Source organism: Crinia signifera, chromosome 3, assembly GCF_055691185.1.
Source record: "Crinia signifera chromosome 3, ASM5569118v1, whole genome shotgun sequence".
Classification (NCBI taxonomy): Eukaryota; Metazoa; Chordata; class Amphibia; order Anura; family Myobatrachidae; genus Crinia; species Crinia signifera.
This window is the reverse complement of record NC_139219.1, coordinates 89,067,441-89,086,145: the sequence shown is the minus strand read 5'-3', so window position 1 is coordinate 89,086,145 and position 18,705 is coordinate 89,067,441. Positions and strand designations below refer to the sequence as shown.

General features: G+C 45.3%; 1 protein-coding gene across 3 annotated transcripts in view; it reads right to left on the bottom strand.

Moving 5' to 3' along the window:
* Window positions 1-18,705, bottom strand: part of ADGB (androglobin) — a 282,215-nt gene that overhangs the window by 18,768 nt on the left and 244,742 nt on the right. For all 3 annotated transcript variants that reach the window (XM_083176187.1, XM_083176188.1, XM_083176189.1), the window contains one exon: window positions 3,250-3,440. In XM_083176187.1, the coding sequence (XP_083032313.1) occupies window positions 3,250-3,440 (191 nt within the window). The remainder of the gene's footprint in view (window positions 1-3,249; window positions 3,441-18,705) is intronic.

The following is an 18,705-nucleotide window of genomic DNA, read 5'->3' as shown; positions in this document are numbered from 1 at the left end:
TAATAGTGCTGTCCAGTGATAGTGCTGTTTATAGTCCAGTCTAGTGATAGTGCTGTATGTCCAGTCCAGTGATAGTGCTGTCCAGTGATAGTGCTGTCCAGTTATAGTGCTGTCCAGTGATAGTGCTGTATATAGTCCAGTCCAGTGATAGTGCTGTCCAGTGATAGTGCTGTATATAGTCCAGTCCAGTGATAGTGGTGTCCAGTGATAGTGCTGTATATCGTCCAGTCCAGTGATAGTGGTGTCCAGTGATAGTGCTGTATATAGTCCAGTCCAGTGATAGTGCTGTATATAGTCCAGTCCAGTGATAGTGCTGTCCAGTAATAGTGCTGTCCAGTGATAGTGCTGTTTATAGTCCAGTCCAGTGATAGTGCTGTATGTCCAGTCCAGTGATAGTGCTGTCCAGTGATAGTGCTGTCCAGTGATAGTGCTGTATATAGTCCAGTCCAGTGATAGTGCTGTCCAGTGATAGTGCTGTATATAGTCCAGTCCAGTGATAGTGGTGTCCAGTGATAGTGCTGTATATCGTCCAGTCCAGTGATAGTGCTGTATATAGTCCAGTCCAGTGATAGTGCTGTCCAGTAATAGTGCTGTCCAGTGATAGTGCTGTATATAGTCCAGTCCAGTGATAGTGCTGTCCAGTGATAGTGCTGTATATAGTCCAGTCCAGTGATAGTGCTGTCCAGTGATAGTGCTGTATATAGTCCAGTCCAGTGATAGTGCTGTATATAGTCCAGTCCAGTGATAGTGCTGCATAAATTCAGGCTAATGATACTGCCGATAAAATCCACTGGTACTGCCGTTAAATTCCATTCCAGTGACACTGCTGTCTAATTTCAGTCCAGTGATACTGCTGCATAAATCCAGTCAAGTGATACTGCTGTTAAAGTCCATTCCAGTGATACTGCTGTATAATTCCAGTGGTGCTACCATGTGTTGTATATAATTCCACAGGTGCTGCCATGTGTCGTATATATAATTCCAGGGGTGCTGCCATATGTTTTGTATAACTTCGGGGGTGCTCCATATGTGCCCTATAATTTCAGGGGTCCTGCAATGTGTCAAATATAATTCCAGGGGTGAGCCAATTGTACTGTAATTCATGTGGTGATGCTAAGTCCAGGGAAGTTACCCTTTTTTATTAAAAGAATAAAGAATGTTTTTTTTGTTTTTTTACTGCAGGAGTGCTGCCATGTGTGCTGTATCAGGTCCAGGGGTGCCGCCATTTGTGCTGTATATTTCCATTTGTGCCGCCATGTATGCTGTAACAGGTCAGGGGTGCCACCATCTGTGCTGAATAATTCCTGGGATGAGCTAACTCTGCCGTATAATTCCTGGGGTGAGCCAAGTCTGCCGTATAATTCATGGGGTGCTGCCAGGTGTTGTGTATCAGTCCAGGGTCAAAGCTTAGTGTGCAGTATCAGTCCAGGGGTGATGCTAAGCAGGGCCGGCATTACCCACTCAGCAGAGGATGCAGTGCAGGTAAGCGCTGGGTAGTAGAGGCGCTGTCCCTGCTCTGCATCCTCTGCTGCTATCCTGCTGTTCCAGGCTGCTGCTGCTCCTCCTGTCACACTGTCTGGCAGGCAGCAGCAACAGCATAGGCATTGTGAAGCTACTCCCATGATACCCCCCCTCCACCTGAAACTAAGAAACTCGCAGGTGAGAGGCGGAGCTACTCATGGGTGAGTGAGGGGCAGAGCTACCTGTGGGAAGGGGGTGGAGCTACCCACAAGAAGGGGGTGGAGCCCTGGGAGAAAAGAGGAAGGAGAAGAGGAGGAGATGTATGCAGCCAGACAACTTTGCCAGGCAGGTGGGCAGTGATTGAGTGCTGTTTAGGATCCTGTAAGTTGATCCTGTAATTTGCTGGTTTTGAGATATTTTACAACTCTTTGTTTATGTTTCCATCAATTTCCCTACTACTGATGTAAGGCTCACTAGTCGGTAGTTGCTTTCCTCTTCCTTGCGCCCACTTTTGTGCAGTGGGACTACAGTCCCTATTTTCCAGTCCTCTGGGATTACTCCAGTAGCTTGTTTCTCCCTCATTTTTCTGAATATACTTGCAACTTAACTGTGGCCTCTTCCCGTCTCTTTGAGCAGTGAATACTGACATAATTATTAATATGATCTGCTATTATTTCTTCCCCTTCTGTGTCACCCCTGTCTGTCTAACCCTCCCCTTTAGAATGTAAGCTCTCACGGGCAGGGCCCTCTCTCCTCATGTGCCTTTCTTAGAATATATAAACCACTGCCACCCTGATGATTGCTTCAGTGTCCTGTCCCCTGATGCAACTATCCATATTAACCATGTACTTGTCCTAAACTGTCTTGTAATGTAATTTGTTATGTGTGTTTGCTCATAACTATGCTCTGTAAAGCGCTGCGGAATTTGTATGCGCTATATGAGACACTGTTAATAAATAAATATTATATTACATTCCTCAAGAAGACTTCCACTCTATCTTTAGTCTTCTTACTCCACTTTTTTTTCTCCTTTGTCTTATATACCTAAAAAAGGTCCCCCCCCCCCCCCCTTAACCCACTGATTGGGCCAATTTCTCCTCAGCCTATGCTTTTGCCTCCTTCTGTCTAACAAGATACACCTTTGTCTTCATTATTCTGTGTCTGCTTATATTTCCTAAAGGCCAACTTTTTTGCTTTCACAATACTTGCTACTTCTTTCACAAATCAAACTCGCTCCCTTTTCCTTGTGTTTTTCCCAACTCTTTGACACAAAGTTCTGTTGCTTTTAGTATTGCACTTTTCAATTGTTCCCACTTATACTGCACTCTTTCCAAGTTCCCATTTATACAAAATCAGCCTTCCTAAAATTTAACACCTGTTTTTGTGTGTAATGAGTCAGCCTCTGTCTTTATTCTGAACCATCCTGCTTGATGGTCACTGGATCCCAGGTTTTCACCCACAATTAAGTCAGATATGCTGTCACCATTTGTAAATATTAAGTCTAATATTGCATCCTTACAAGTAGGCTCGTTCACCAATTAGAACTGAGATGGTATTCATTTCAATACCTGTTTAAGGTATTTCTGCATTTATAACACTGGGGGGCAGTATTGGCTTAAAAATTACACAGCATGCAAATACTGTAAACCTTGACTATCAAAATAATTCAGTTATTTTTCTTGCACAATAAGCAATGTTAATAATGTTAGAACACATTAAAGAACACATTACGTATTTTTCTTTTAGGTTAGCCTAAACTGACTGACAAAAGTTGAATTCAGTTTTTACCTGAGATTCGGGTCTTGATGTGGGGGTTGACTGAAGTCTATCTCTATCTTTCTCCTTACCAGACCTTTCCTTTTCCGATCTCTCAGCTGTCCTCTCTTTACCTTTTCTGGCAGTCTTTGGAGTGTTCGTAGATTTCTGGCTCTCTACACTGTTATTTGATTCTGATGTTTCCTCAGGCAGATCTACATACACTAGGAAAGTGAGAAAGGTAACATTTAGCATTGGGCAGAAACATTTCATAATGTTACACTACTCAAAATACAGCAAAGGGCAGTTACTGTATTATAATTCGTACACAGGTAGAAATGTTTAGAAAGGGTGGAGGTTTTGCAAATAGCAATCAGATTCTAGCAGTTTGATTGTTACTACAGTTCGGAAATAAAAGCCGACAACAATAAGTTACAGAATTTTTGTAAGGCTATGATATTCATTTTCTACAAGATTGAAAGATTAATTGTAAACCGTTTCACAATACAAAAAATAATTTGTGAAATAATGTACATACCCACCATTAATATTGGAAAATTATTTTTATTAAAAGTAATAGGTCTGAACTATGTCAAACACTCAAACTGCAGTGTATGGAATTTTCCATCACAATGTGATGTAATAACAAAATGAAATATCACAAGCCAAACTGTTATTTTCAAAAAGTCTATGGGCGTGCAAAAGTGGTTGGATCTGGCTGATATCTGTAAACTATGCATACACCAGAGGTTCCCAAACCATTTTGAATTACGGTGCTCCTGAGTATCCTCATTTTTGTCACGGCACCCCTAGGCCAAAAGTTTCTCACTGATAAAATCAGAAAAAAAATATGAAATTGTGCATTTCGGCGCATGTCAAATCCCGACTGCAAATGGCTGCGGTGAGTTATTTACCAGCCAGGCAATTCACAGAGGGATGGGGTCGGTGGCGGTGCTGGGCCATGGGAACACCTACCGTTTAATGGGCATCCCATGAAAACACTAGGCATTCCCATAAGTACGCAGACGGCCCGATGCCTGCCGGGGGGCGGGCAGATGATGTCACATGATGTCAGCAGCCCACCCTGTCTTTGTCCAGGCGCCCGCAAATAAGTCAGTTGAGACTGACTTTTATTTGCGAAGGCAGGAGAAATCATTCGATGGTCGGCAAGTCAGCGACCATCAAATGATTTCTCCTGCAGCGCCACCATGCCAAGGGATGTGTCTTCATTACACATCCCCACACATGGTTGCGAGGAGAAATGACGGCGGGGGAAGGGGGCAAAGATTCGGTGGGGCGGCAACACATGTGCTCAGCTGTTGAAGCCCAGTGCTAGTTCCAAAATATGGGGGACCCCCAGTTTTTTGACCCCCGTATTTTTGGAATCAGGAGTGGTCCATGAGTCCGGGGCTGGTTTCAGAAATATGGGGGACCCCAATGCTTTTTGTCCCCCATATTTTTGGAACCAGGCCTGGCTCAATGAGCTTGGGGCTGGTTATGCTCAGGAGGTGGGACACCACGCCATTTAAAAAAATAAATCCACATTTGCATGACTAAAAATTGTACAATAATGCATTTTTTTCTTCGATTTTTGCATCTCATTAAATTGTAGAATTCTTCCAAATAAATGCGATTTTGAAAAATGTGATAATGTGCGATTTCGGAACCTTATTCTGGTCTGTATGCAGCTAGTCTGTATTCGTACAGGGACGATGTTTCTTTAGTGCGCACGTGCATTTCTGCGCATGTGCACCCACGGCGAATGCCCCCAACATAGCAGGTGGGGGATGGAGAGGGAGTGGGGCACCGTCCAGCCTTATTACCATATGTGATCCCCCAGCATTTCATAGGTGTTCAGGGTTTGGTGGACTCGCAACACTGCAAATTCACAGCCTTGAGAATCAACCATATAACCTCCTAAATCTCACCCTTTGACCATACTTGCCTACTTTTTAAACTAGTTTCAGGGATGGCAATAGGATTTTCACAGCACCCCATTGAGGGAGTGTGTCATGCTCCACCCAAAGGGCGTGTCTAGTTCCATATATGGAGAGACTGTGAAAACAGAATATGAACATGGCACCTAAAAGTGTGGGTGTGTACTGCTACACCTGAGAGGAATCTTTTAAAATGACTTATGTCCAAATGTAGATGAGCCCTAAAGCAGTTAGTAAGAGCTACTATACTTGCTAAAGTGCTGGGAAATGGTGCTGATGATTTAATGTAAATGTATCTACAGATGGGGCACTTCCCATCCTGGCTGGCGGATCGCCAGAACGTCCCCGCTGGCGACCCGCCAGCAGCCTCGCCAGCGAATATACTGAGACGCGCGTGCGTCTTACGCGCACGCGCGTCTCAGTCTACGTCGCCAGCGCGACGGAAACCCTGTCCGTCTCCGCCTCAGGGAGACGGACAGGGTTAGGGGGGGATGCGGGCAGGCGGCGGGGACCCGGGGGAACGGATGGAAGCGCCGTCGGAGGGGGACGCGCGCGTCTCTCGTGCGCGCGCGTCCCCTTCTCACCATCGCCATGGCGCTGGCGGGGGATGGCGGCTGGCGACGCCAGCGCCATCCCCTGCCAAGATGGGACCTGCCCCATCTGTAGCTCCCATTCCTTTTTTGGCTAAAAATGTAACAGTATAATGTGGGCTAGGTGACATGAGGGAATGCAGGAGGGTAGGCAACTATGCCTCTGACCCTAATAGGAGAATGACCATCCAAATGAGAATTTGAAAAGCTTTTTAACAATTTTTCTAATGCCGGCATTATTGTAGGTGTAAGAGTACGCATGCATATCATATATTTTTAAATATATTATTTATATGCATTTGATATATTTTTTGTTTTTTCCTTTCTTTTCTTGTGATCATTTTTTTTATTGTTTTATATGTTTAATAATTAAAATATAATTATTTAGATCCATATGCTAGCAAGGTCTATCTTTGTGCTTTTTAGTTGACTTTGCTTTACGCAGTTGAGTATCTACATCAAACCTCTGCTAGACTATAAGATGATCATTTAAAACACTAGGAATGCTGATATCTATAGTGCAGTGTTCCCAAACTGTGTGCCGCGGCACTCTTGGGTGCCTCGGGACAGTTGCAGAGGTGCCCCGGGTTGGTCCAAGACCAATTCAAATTATTTATGGTTAATTATTTATGGGCAAAACCAGTGCTGGCAGCTGCCAGTCATAAAATGTGCACAAACAGAAGCAAATCCTACCCGTTACCTCATAACTGACCCTAAAAATCGCATATAAACCCAACCTACTTAATATTATATATATTCAACATTTTTTACTTTGACCTAAGGGCGCCATGAAAAATATCTGATACTCTAGGGTGCCGTGCTTTAAAAAAGATTGGGAACCCCTGATATAGTGCATAGTTATTCTTTCATTTGGGTATGGTTGTGTTCAAATTGAAATCTAAATTGCAGTGTAAAGATAAAGCAGACGGCATTTACACTGCACAGAAACAAACTAACCCACCCAAATGTAACTCTCTCTGCACATGTTACATCAGCCCCTCCTGCAGTGCAGCATGGTTTTGTCCATGAAAGAAAGAGTTTGCTTTTGCAAACCAACCTGAATCATCCCCAAAGCACAACAACCCTTCATTACAGCTTTACTCCCTAATGTCAGGGGACTCGTTAAGCAGTATAATGCACCCTGCAAACATTGGGGGTGATTCATCACCGCTCGCTAAACAGCAGTCGTATGCCGAAACACACCCCCTGCCGCCGAATCCCCCTCTGTACGATGCAAGATATATTGATAAATACCAAACATCATTATATAGTGCGCTCCCAGCGAGCCACCCTATTTTTAAGACACTATATTGCTACTTTGTTGTCACTTTTTGTTATGCTGTTTTGTGTGTTTTATATTTCACAAGTTTTAAATGAAACTAATAAAGGTTATTTTTATATGTTTAGAGACCTTAGAGGTGCACCACATTTTAGAGACCTATTAGCGACTAACGCATTCCGCAATCATGGGCATAGATATTGCACGGTTTGCCGAAAAAGTCTCATATCGCTGATGCATACGCTCACATTTTGCCCTGTGATGTGCTGACCAGCAAAAGTGTAGGTGAAAATGGGGAGATCAGCGTGTACCCCTCCAAATTGCCAATTTAACATAGGATTACAGCATAGAAATATTTTAGGGGGAAATCTAAAAAGATGTAAGATGTAGTGGAATTCGCAGCCTTGCGCGTCCACCAAACCCTGCCCGGCAAATGACCGCACCCCTCAAAGTGCGGCTTCGCCCGAACAGCTGCGAATGGATGTTTTGCATAAACATCCATTCGCATGGCTCGGCTAACCGCCCACATCTTTCTATGGTCACCGACCATCGAATGATGTTTAGCGTGCACGCATATATAAGTGGCTTTTCAGTTGCGTATATATGCGTGCACGCTGGCGTGGATACGGCCGGGCAGCTGACATCCGGTGATGTCAGCTACCCTCCCCCACACCCGCGTCACTGCCTCATTTCCATGGGAACGCCCATGGAACGCTGGGCGTTCCCATATGGTAATGGGGCAGCACGGCGCCCCCCGCCCATCTCCGCCCCCCCCCCACCACGCCGGCATGGGTGCGTGCACCCGGCGACCCGAAAGGTCGCCGTTGGTGCACGCACCATACGCCTGCACATACGCCTGCACATACGCCTGCACATGCGCAGATACCCGCCTGCGCATGCGCAGACGCACAACATCGGTACTGCGTGCGAATGCACGCAGTACCGATCGGATCTGAATCAGGCCCAAAATGTGTAAAATTGATGTAATAAGAATTATTTAAAAACACTGAAAAATATATAAAAATCAAGCTTTTTATGTAAAATAAATGCTCTCATGAAAATAGGTATAAGTACTGTATATATTTGGGTCAAATAAAAGCATTTTCTAAAACCTTGTAAAAAAACAACCAATTACTCCCACCTGCAATCCTAAAAACACTTGCCCCACTTATAAACAACCCTTAATATACCTGTACCATAACCTGTATACCCAGCAGGGCAGCCGAGAGGGGAGCAGGTACTAATTACCCGGGCCCAGGCTTACTGGAGGGGCCTGTGAGGGGCCCTGGTCCAACCCCCACCATACCTTCCCCTCTGTCCCTCCCGGGCAGCAGCAGCAGCAGCACACACCTACAGCATGCTGAGTCTGCTGTCAGCACAGCACACGCTGTAGGTGTGTGCTGCTGCTGCTGAGGGTGGGTGATGGACGACTTTAGACAGTTTTTTTCACCCACCTTAAACATTTCGGGGGCATGGCCTCCTGCGATTAGGCAACACCCCAAAATTTTTACCAGGGCCTGGCATACCTCTCGGCTGCCCTGATCCCCAGATCCATCACTTTGTACTTTTTCAACCCGAAACTGCCATCTCATTATTATCTAATTAAAAACTTAAAACTGCATGAGTAGTCATTAAAGTCCCGACATTTTACCCCAAAAATGATATTCTCTCAAACTTTTCACCAGATTTCTCTCCTGATTGGGAACGGCGGCGGGGACTGGTGGGGTACTCCGTCGGAATGGGGCGAGCGCGACCCCTTCCAACGGCTTGCGGGCCCTGGCGGCTGCCAGGGGCTGGCGATTCTATCGCTAGATCTGGCAAGCATGAGACCAGGTCCATCTGTATATGTACAGTATGTTCGTGTGTCCCAAATTTTAAACAAATAAGACTAAAGGTTAAGTATTAATAAAATTCACCAAGGTGATCTGTCCCCAGTACCTTATAAACTATTTAAGAACATGCCAGATTTTGTGTCCAAATGTTTATAGACAAGATTATAATATACTTATTTCTTCATACAAAGGGGGAGATTCTCTAAGAATCTCCGCCCCCTTCGCCGCCCATCGCATACTTAATTATCGCATATGTTGTAACATATGCGATAATTAAGGCAAAGGACAGCTCTTGCGTTAAGAGCTGTCCTTTGTGGTGAGAATCGCCGGGTCCCAGCAGGTCCCGGGCGGCTCCCCCCTCCCTCACACACCCGGCGCTGCTGCGCCGGGCTCTCCTCCTCCCTGCACCTGGAAGAGGATCAGTGCAGGGAGGAGGTCACAGGTCCGGGCAGCACTGCGCTGTGCTGCCCGGACACAGGTGAGGGGGGAGGGGGCGATGCGGGGCGGCGGGGGGTCAGGGCGGCGGAGGGATGCGGTAGAAGCCCATTGGCTTCTATGGGGCATCGCCAGATTTTTCTGGCGATGCCCCCCGCCGCGTTAACCCGGCGGGGGATGCTTACAGCATCCCAAAATGCGGTAAAAACCCCGATAACGGGGTTTTTACCGCATTTCTTGTTTAGAGAATCTCCCCTACAATCTTTTTTTGCCACAGCAAAAAGTGTTTTTTTCTCTTCTGTTCTAATCTATATTCTCTACCACATGTACAAGCACACACAGACATTCTAGGGTTCATTTTGTTGGGACCACATGGAGAATATACAGACTCCGCACAGTTAGGGCCATGGTGGGAATCAGACCAATGATGTCAGCGATGTGAGCAGTGGCGTAACTACTTAATGTGCACCCCAGCCTCAATTTTTTCCAACCCCCGCATTATGCCCGTACCTGGCCTGCAGCATCTGCGGTCACGGTCCCATCTCTCCCGGCGCCGGCTCCTGCTGCTATAATGAAAAGTGACACTTAGAAAATGGCTGCCCCCATACTGCAGACAGTTTTTAAGGATGCTAGAGGAGGCCGCCGCCTGGCAGTATGGGGGCAGCCATTTTCTAAGTGTCACTTTTCATTATAGAAGCAGGAGCCGTTGCTAGGAGAGACGGGACTGTGACCGCAGATGAGGCAGGCCAGGTACCGGCAGACAGCAGCGGGTAACTATAGCCCCGCAGACCCCCGGCGCCCACACTTTCTCTGTGCCTCACCGCCACCGCGGGGGCTGAGGAGCTATATATACGCCACTGGCTGTGAGGCAGTAATGCTTACCATTACACCGTCCGTGCTGCTCAAATGCATTATGTTTGGTTTGCTTTTCATCGTCATCATCAGCTCATTTTATACTGCATCACTCCTACAGTATCTGTGCACTCTTGGTTTTGTACCATGCAAAACATATAAAACATGCATGCTGCACGCTGCAAACAAGTGTATGTTCAACCAAGAATCAGATCCTTGATGTGAATTGGGCAAGAACAGCAAACTGCACAAGGAAAAACAGTGATCAAATCTGCATTTAAGTTCAATGAAACCATTTAAAAATAAAGCATTCCAAACGATACTATAACACACTCATCTGCAACAGTTCATGTGGAACTGAAATCGCTCCTGCTTGTGAACATAGCATATGATAGAAAATAATATAAATACAACACACAAAAAACACACAGTAAGAACAGTTAAGCTCATTTTTATCTTTCGTTTTAACAAAACAAATACAATGAATTACACTCTAGATGGCACTGTTACATTATGGTTTACATATATATGCCAAATTCAATCAAACCGAAGAAATTCCAACTCTACTTCATTTGGTCATTCTTTTTCAAAATGCTGCATGGGCACGGCGAATCATGTTTTCTTAAAATAGTTTGAAGACATTGCATTACAAAATAATCCAACATTTTTCATCGCAGCAGTAAAGCAGATTTTTTATAATTTAATAATGTATATACCGCACAATTGGATATGTTAATATTTATTAAATACAGTATATAATAATTTCTTCAAAAAAAATAAATATAATATAATGGATTAAACCTCCTGGGGCAAGCACATACAATTACACAGACACATTACATATAATCAACAAAAACCATACACTGATAAATCTAAAAATGGTAAGCAACAGTATACTGCATATAAGTGGCAGCTCTCACCGTTTTGGAGGGGGGGGGGCTGCCGCAATGTAGCCCCCCCCCCCCCCCCCCCCCCTCCACTGACACTGCTGCTGCCATACTCCCCGTCCGCCACGCTCCCTGGCCTCCACCGGTCTCTGGGCCAGTGCATGCGCAGTAACTTCATACATACTAGCTCTGATACATACTGTAGAAGAATTGCTAGCCATTTTAAAGTCATAAAGTGCATCTGGAATGTATTCACAGTGCTTCACTTTTACCACATTTTGCTATGTTACAGCCTTATTCCAAAATGGAAATTTTTTTATTTCTGCACACAATACCCCATAATGACAACATGAAAAAAGTTTTTGGGAGATTTTTGCTAATTTATTAAGAAACCACGGGTGACATTCTATGCTTTGCGCTAAATGCGCATGTTTTCTTCACGCACCACATCGCCGCAAATCGCCTTTTTTCAATTCGCACTTTTCAGTCAAAATGCGCATATTTAATGTGATGCGCATTGGAGGCTGAAAAGTGCGAAGAGGGGCGATTTTTGGCGAAGTGGTGCGCTGTCTTTAGTCCTGAAAATGTGCGATTTTCATGTCTGAAAATCGCACGTTTGCAGGACAGCGCAAAGTAACAAAAAAAAAAAAACCGAGCGCGGGGTCCCCCGGCCGAGTATAACCAGCCCCGGGCTCACTGAGCCGGTGCTGGTTACATAAAATCAGGGTCCCCGACAAATAGGGGTCCCCTTGATTTCATGAAACCAGCACCAGGCTCAAGGTCCGGCGCTGGTTCCCAAAATATGGGGGACAAAATGACTAGGGGTCCCCCGTATTTTAAGAACCAGCACCGGACACAACCAGCCAGCAGGGTAATGCCACAGCCGGGGGAAACTTATTATATAAGCTCCCGCGGCCAAAGCATTAACCCCCTGGCTGGTCAGCATGGGCAGGGGTCCTGGGGAAGTGGGGACCCCCCCAAATGAAGGGGTCCCCCCCCTCCAGGACTTACCAGCCCATGCTGATAGTCCGGGGCTGTCCCCGATGCCCCTGGGCGGTGGGCATCGGGCTGATGGCTTGTGTAAAAAAAAGAATTCAAACTATTGTTTTATACTGGCGAACTATGAGTCCCAGCAAGCCTACCCCACATGCTGGGACTTGGAGAACCACAAGTCCCAGCATGCGGGGCATTAAAGGGCCCGCTGGCACTTGTAGTTCTGCAGTACAAAAAATAGTTAACAAAAACACACTGACACACTGTAAAATAAAAGTTTAATACACATAAAACACACACACACTGATACTTACCTACCTTGAGCCCGTAGGTCGGTTCCTGGGTCCTGGGTCCGTCCTCCGGGGCTCCAGGGCAGAAGAGTCCGGTTCCGGGGCCTTGGTCCTGGTTCCGGGGCTGGTCCTGGGGTTCCGGGGCTCCTGGGCTGCAGAATCCGGGGCTGCAGAATCCCGACCTACGGGCTCAAGGTAGGTAAGTATCAGTGTGTGTGTGTTTTGTGTGTATTAAACTTTTATTTTATAGTGTGTCAGTGTGTTTTTGTTAACTATTTTTTGTACTGCAGAACTACAAGTGCCAGCGGGCCCTTTAATGCCCCGCATGCTGGGACTTGTGGTTCTCCAAGTCCCAGCATGCGGGGTAGGCTTGCTGGGACTCATAGTTCGCCAGTATAAAACAATAGTTTGAATTCTTTTTTTTACACAAGCCATCAGCCCGATGCCCACCGCCCAGGGGCATCGGGGACAGCCCCGGACTATCAGCATGGGCTGGTAAGTCCTGGAGGGGGGGGGACCCCTTCATTTGGGGGGGTCCCCACTATCCCAGGACCCCTGCCCATGCTGACCAGCCAGGGGGTTAATGCTTTTGCCGCGGGAGCTTATATAATAAGTTTCCCCCGGCTGTGGCATTACCCTGCTGGCTGGTTGTGTCCGGTGCTGGTTCTTAAAATACGGGGGACCCCTAGTCATTTTGTCCCCCGTATTTTGGGAACCAGCGCCGGACCTTGAGCCTGGTGCTGGTTTCATGAAATCAAGGGGACCCCTAATTGTCGAGGACCCTGATTTTATGTCACCAGCACCGGCTCAGTGAGCCCGGGGCTGGTTATACTCTGGCGGGGGACCCCGCGCTCGTTTTTTTTTTTTTAACCCTTTGTTTTATTTTTTACAGCAGAACCCTGCACAGAACATTGCGATCTGTGCAGGGTTCTGGCTAATTCGCCAAACAGACCCTGGTCTGAAATAAGTGCGATAATTAGGCACCTAAAAAATGCGATGTGCAAATGCGCATTGCATTAAATAAGCGACTTCTATACTTTTGTATTGGAAAACATCTGGATGCGATAAAAATGCAAATTAATCTCGCACTTTTACTCAGCATACCTTAACGCACATAATATGCGATTTCAGTCCCTTAACGCATCACATTAAATGGGCGATTTTAAGGAAAAATGCGATATCGCCATTTTCTGCTCTAATTAACGCAAAAAAAGTCAAATCGCATCCCATAGAATGTCACCCCACATGTACACAGGCAGAACTCTGGGAGGCAATGGAATCATCTGCCGCCGGGCTCCTGCTACCAAGGGGGAACCTCTCCTCCGGTGCAAGTTTAAATCCATTAATTGAAATCAATTTATATCACTTCTATGGCTGAATTTAGAAATATATGTGTCTCTCTCTATATATATTTGGACTACGAGAAACACCAGGTGTACCCCTGGTTAACAGGTGGTGATCCCCCAACCCGATTTGGCAAGAGACGTCAAGGTCCCAGATTTAATCGCAAGATATGGGACACAGACTCATCAAGAGATGAGTTTTCATCCACCAGTGAAGCAGAAGGCCAGGGAACTGACTCTGGTCGTCCCCCTTTAGGTGCTCGCCCCAAGCACACAGCAGCCCACGGTACCGTGAGTACACGAGGAGGGGGGGCCAAAACAAGAGAACCAAGAGTCAAAACCAGAACCCAGCCATCCAGACATTCCAAGAAATAATATTTAATTTGTCTTCCAGAAAATTGACGGACATAGAAACATCTGTATTATCTAAAGGGTTAAATTATGTTCCGACTACAAGAACGGACCCATTTAATATTAAAGTGGAACAATTTAAGTTACAGAGACAACTCAAGATCCGCGAATTCTTTCAAGACAAAAACGATAAGGCTAATACATCCAGCCCAATCGATAAATATCCTAAAGCACTAAAAAAGAAATCCAAGTTCGATCCCCCCTCGTTTAATCCGTCGATTAAGACATTTTCAAGATTAATAGAGCAGGACACTACCAGATTGTTGAAAACTACCACGCCAGTGAGATCCAACCTTACCAAGGACGAATGGTCAGCCCTTAAAAGTCTGCAAGAAGATACATCTATCACGATTCGTGGAGCAGACAAAGGTGGAGGCATAGCTGTATTAAACACCTCAGAATATGTGGCTGAAATCAACCAACAATTATCGGACACTGACACTTACCGCCCTTTACCAGGAGATCCCACAACAAGCTATAAAACAGAATTAGACCGCATTTTAGATCAAGCTGTGGTAGATGGACTTATTGATGTTCCTACTAGAAAAGCACTAGAAGTTGAGTTTCCTATCACCCCTGTTTTATACTCTATCCCAAAGCTTCATAAAAACCCAGTGAAACCCCCGGGCAGACCTATCATCTCTGCCCGGGGCTCTCTCTACCAGGCCATTTCTATTTTTTTGGATTATTTTTTACAGCCATGTGTTAAAGGTGATGTGAATTATTTACAAGATACCACACATCTGCTACTCAAACTCAAAGATTTGGGCGAAGTACCTAATGATTGCACCCTTAGCACTATAGATGTCACAAGCTTATACACGTGCATTCCGCACGATGCGGGCTTGGAGGCAGTTAAAGCTTTAATAGTGGATAACCCACTTTATACTGGCCCTGATGTAAAGCTATTTTTATGTTTACTTGAGCTAACACTCAAAAGAAATTATTTCAAATTTAATGAAAAATTTTTCCTACAACAGCGTGGATGCGCGATGGGGTCCTCAGTGGCCCCGTCGTTTGCTAATTCATATATGTTCATCATTGAACAATCCTTGTTCACCAAAAATCCAGCTACCAGGGGGTCTCTATTGCTGTACACACGGTATATAGACGACCTCCTGATATTTTGGACAGGAGACAGTGCTGTACTGTCATCATTGATTGAAGATCACAACAAGACCAATTCGCCCATCAAGTTCACATACAGCATGGACAAGCAATCCATACACTATCTGGATGTGAACATCAGTTTGTCTATGGGCAATATTGTGACCTCATTATATAGTAAACCAACCGATAGAAACAACATCTTATCATTTTCTAGTTTCCATCCTACCTCATTGAAAATGGGACTCCCATATTCCCAGATGCTCCGGGCCCGGAGAATCACTAGTAATCAAAGGGAATTAGAAGACTGTCTAATCAACATGTCTATCAAATTTGCGGAAAGAGGATACGATGAGGCCCTCCTCAGAGATACCAGGAATAAAATTCTAAATACTTCCAGAGAAGAGGCCTTCATTCCCAAACAGTCAGCTAAAAACACAGATGACAAAATCATCTGGGTTAACTCATTTCAACCGAACAGCCCCTCAATGAGTAAAATAGCCAAAAAACATTGGCCACTTCTTACCACCGATCCTGCATTACCTGTGTTTAAAAATAAATCCCTCATGCACTCGTACACCAGAGGAAAAAGCATCCGTGATTATGTGGTAAAAAATGACATCTGCTTTCCTCCCCCCAAACAAAACATCACATTTTGGGGTGCGGCCAAAATGGGCTGCTATAGGTGCAGTGGGTGCATCACATGTAACTACATGGTACAGGGAGATACATTTTTTCACCCATATTCGGGGAAAAAGTATAAAATGCATCATAGGGTAAGCTGCGAAACTAAATTCGTTGTATATTTGATCAGTTGCCCATGTGGTAATCACTATGTGGGCAAAACTGAGAGAATGTTCAAGGAAAGAGCGGCAGCCCATCGTTGGTCCATAAAAACAGCCCTTGCTACAGGTGTTAGCGAACAACCGGTGGCGAGACATTTTGTTGAAGCCAGGCACAATCTAGCCACGCTTCGCTACCGCATTATCGACCATGTGCCCCCATTGAAAAGAGGGGGTAATAGGTCCCTTAGACTACTTCAACTAGAAAGCAGGTGGATCTTCACCTTAGACACCCTGAGCCCTAGGGGCCTGAATGAAAACCTGGGTCTGTCCTGCTTTTTATAACCTTGATTGTGTCATTAATCAAACAATTTTGATACTCCCTCCCAGTTCACAGTCTAGAGTACCTACCTGTAACACAGCAATAAAGTCACAGCGTGACAACAAGGGAGACACCTAAGTCCGCCAATTAACAGTTTTATACAAACACTGTAGTTTTGAGTTTAAACACGGCTCCTATATGACATAGCACTCAGTTTAAAAAAATTTTTTTTATGGTGTATTATTGTCTTTTAATTGTCACTTATTATTGTCTTAACTTTGCAATTGTCCTTTTCAGCTTGCGGATAGCCCAGCCGGCAGCCGTACATTCAGTTGTTTGGGTGGTTGCTGGGCAACGCTACAGCACGGCGCTTCCCTCCGTGCGATCCGTAGCGTCAACCAGCGGGTGACGTCAGCATCAGACGCCAGCGCGGGAGACGGCGGGCAGCACGGACGGAGCGGTAATGTATAAATGTTCTGTATTTTTGTGTACACATTGTTCTTCCTTGCACCTTGATAAAGGGGCTGCTACAGCCCAGAAACGTCGGTATTCTACCAGTGTGTGGACATTCGTGATTTGGAGTGCCGCCATCCCCCAGAAACATATATACAGCAGCCATTGTGCTGCATATTGGAGGGCACCCAGTTCTTTCCTTCAACAAGCTTTGCCAGCATTTGCAGTTGCCACAGTTGGAGTGCCGCCCATCACCGTATGCATAAAGATTTGTGGACATCCTTGGTTCTCAAGTCAGGTCGGGCACCCAGAGGCTATATTATTGGACTTGCCGGAGTCCAGAGGAAGCGACCGTGCACGGTGATTGGGTCATTTTTTGTTTTGTCTGCACAAACAGTGGTGTGCACGTCGACAGGAGCAGCGAGTCGACTTATTTGTTATAAACAGGCATTCGGATACTGTGTGCAATATGGAGCCTTGTCCAGTGGAGCCATCAGCAGAGTCTTCCTCGCAGTCACGAGTAGAGTTGACCCTGGGCTCTATTTTTAGTTATTCGGATTCAGACTACGACAGGCTTTTGTTCAAAGAAGACGCCGTGTCGACAACTGCAGCGCCAGATCATTTACAACTTTATCACCAATGGCTTAATTTAAAGCGCAGAGAAACTGACTATTACTTTCATGGCATTACTCTTTCTGATTACATACGCGAAAAGAAAATCCCGCGGGGATTTCGTGTGAAAAATGTGCCTACGATCGGCCGCTACAATATTGCTTTTTGCAAAACATGGACGTCAATATTGAACAAATGTTCTTTCGATCTCATGGTCGCAGTCATAGAGGAGGCGAAAAGGGAACTTGATTGTGTACGGGTGAAACTGGTGGAATTTGAAAATCTCCATAAAGAGACTCTGTCAGCTGTTCAAACACCTAATTGGTTGGAAAGATTGTCCACACAAATGGATAAATATAAGAAAGATCTACAGATGTTTAAACTCAATAAAAAAGAGAGAGTAAATCTGGACTACGAGAAACACCAGGTGTACCCCTGGTTAACAGGTGGTGATCCCCCAACCCGATTTGGCAAGAGACGTCAAGGTCCCAGATTTAATCGCAAGATATGGGACACAGACTCATCAAGAGATGAGTTTTCATCCACCAGTGAAGCAGAAGGCCAGGGAACTGACTCTGGTCGTCCCCCTTTAGGTGCTCGCCCCAAGCACACAGCAGCCCACGGTACCGTGAGTACACGAGGAGGGGGGGCCAAAACAAGAGAACCAAGAGTCAAAACCAGAACCCAGCCATCCAGACATCCAAAGAAATAATATTTAATTTGTCTTCCAGAAAATTGACGGACATAGAAACATCTGTATTATCTAAAGGGTTAAATTATGTTCCGACTACAAGAACGGACCCATTTAATATTAAAGTGGAACAATTTAAGTTACAGAGACAACTCAAGATCCGCGAATTCTTTCAAGACAAAAACGATAAGGCTAATACATCCAGCCCAATCGATAAATATCCTAAAGCACTAAAAAAGAAATCCAAGTTCGATCCCCCCTCGTTTAATCCGTCGATTAAGACATTTTCAAGATTAATAGAGCAGGACACTACCAGATTGTTGAAAACTACCACGCCAGTGAGATCCAACCTTACCAAGGACGAATGGTCAGCCCTTAAAAGTCTGCAAGAAGATACATCTATCACGATTCGTGGAGCAGACAAAGGTGGAGGCATAGCTGTATTAAACACCTCAGAATATGTGGCTGAAATCAACCAACAATTATCGGACACTGACACTTACCGCCCTTTACCAGGAGATCCCACAACAAGCTATAAAACAGAATTAGACCGCATTTTAGATCAAGCTGTGGTAGATGGACTTATTGATGTTCCTACTAGAAAAGCACTAGAAGTTGAGTTTCCTATCACCCCTGTTTTATACTCTATCCCAAAGCTTCATAAAAACCCAGT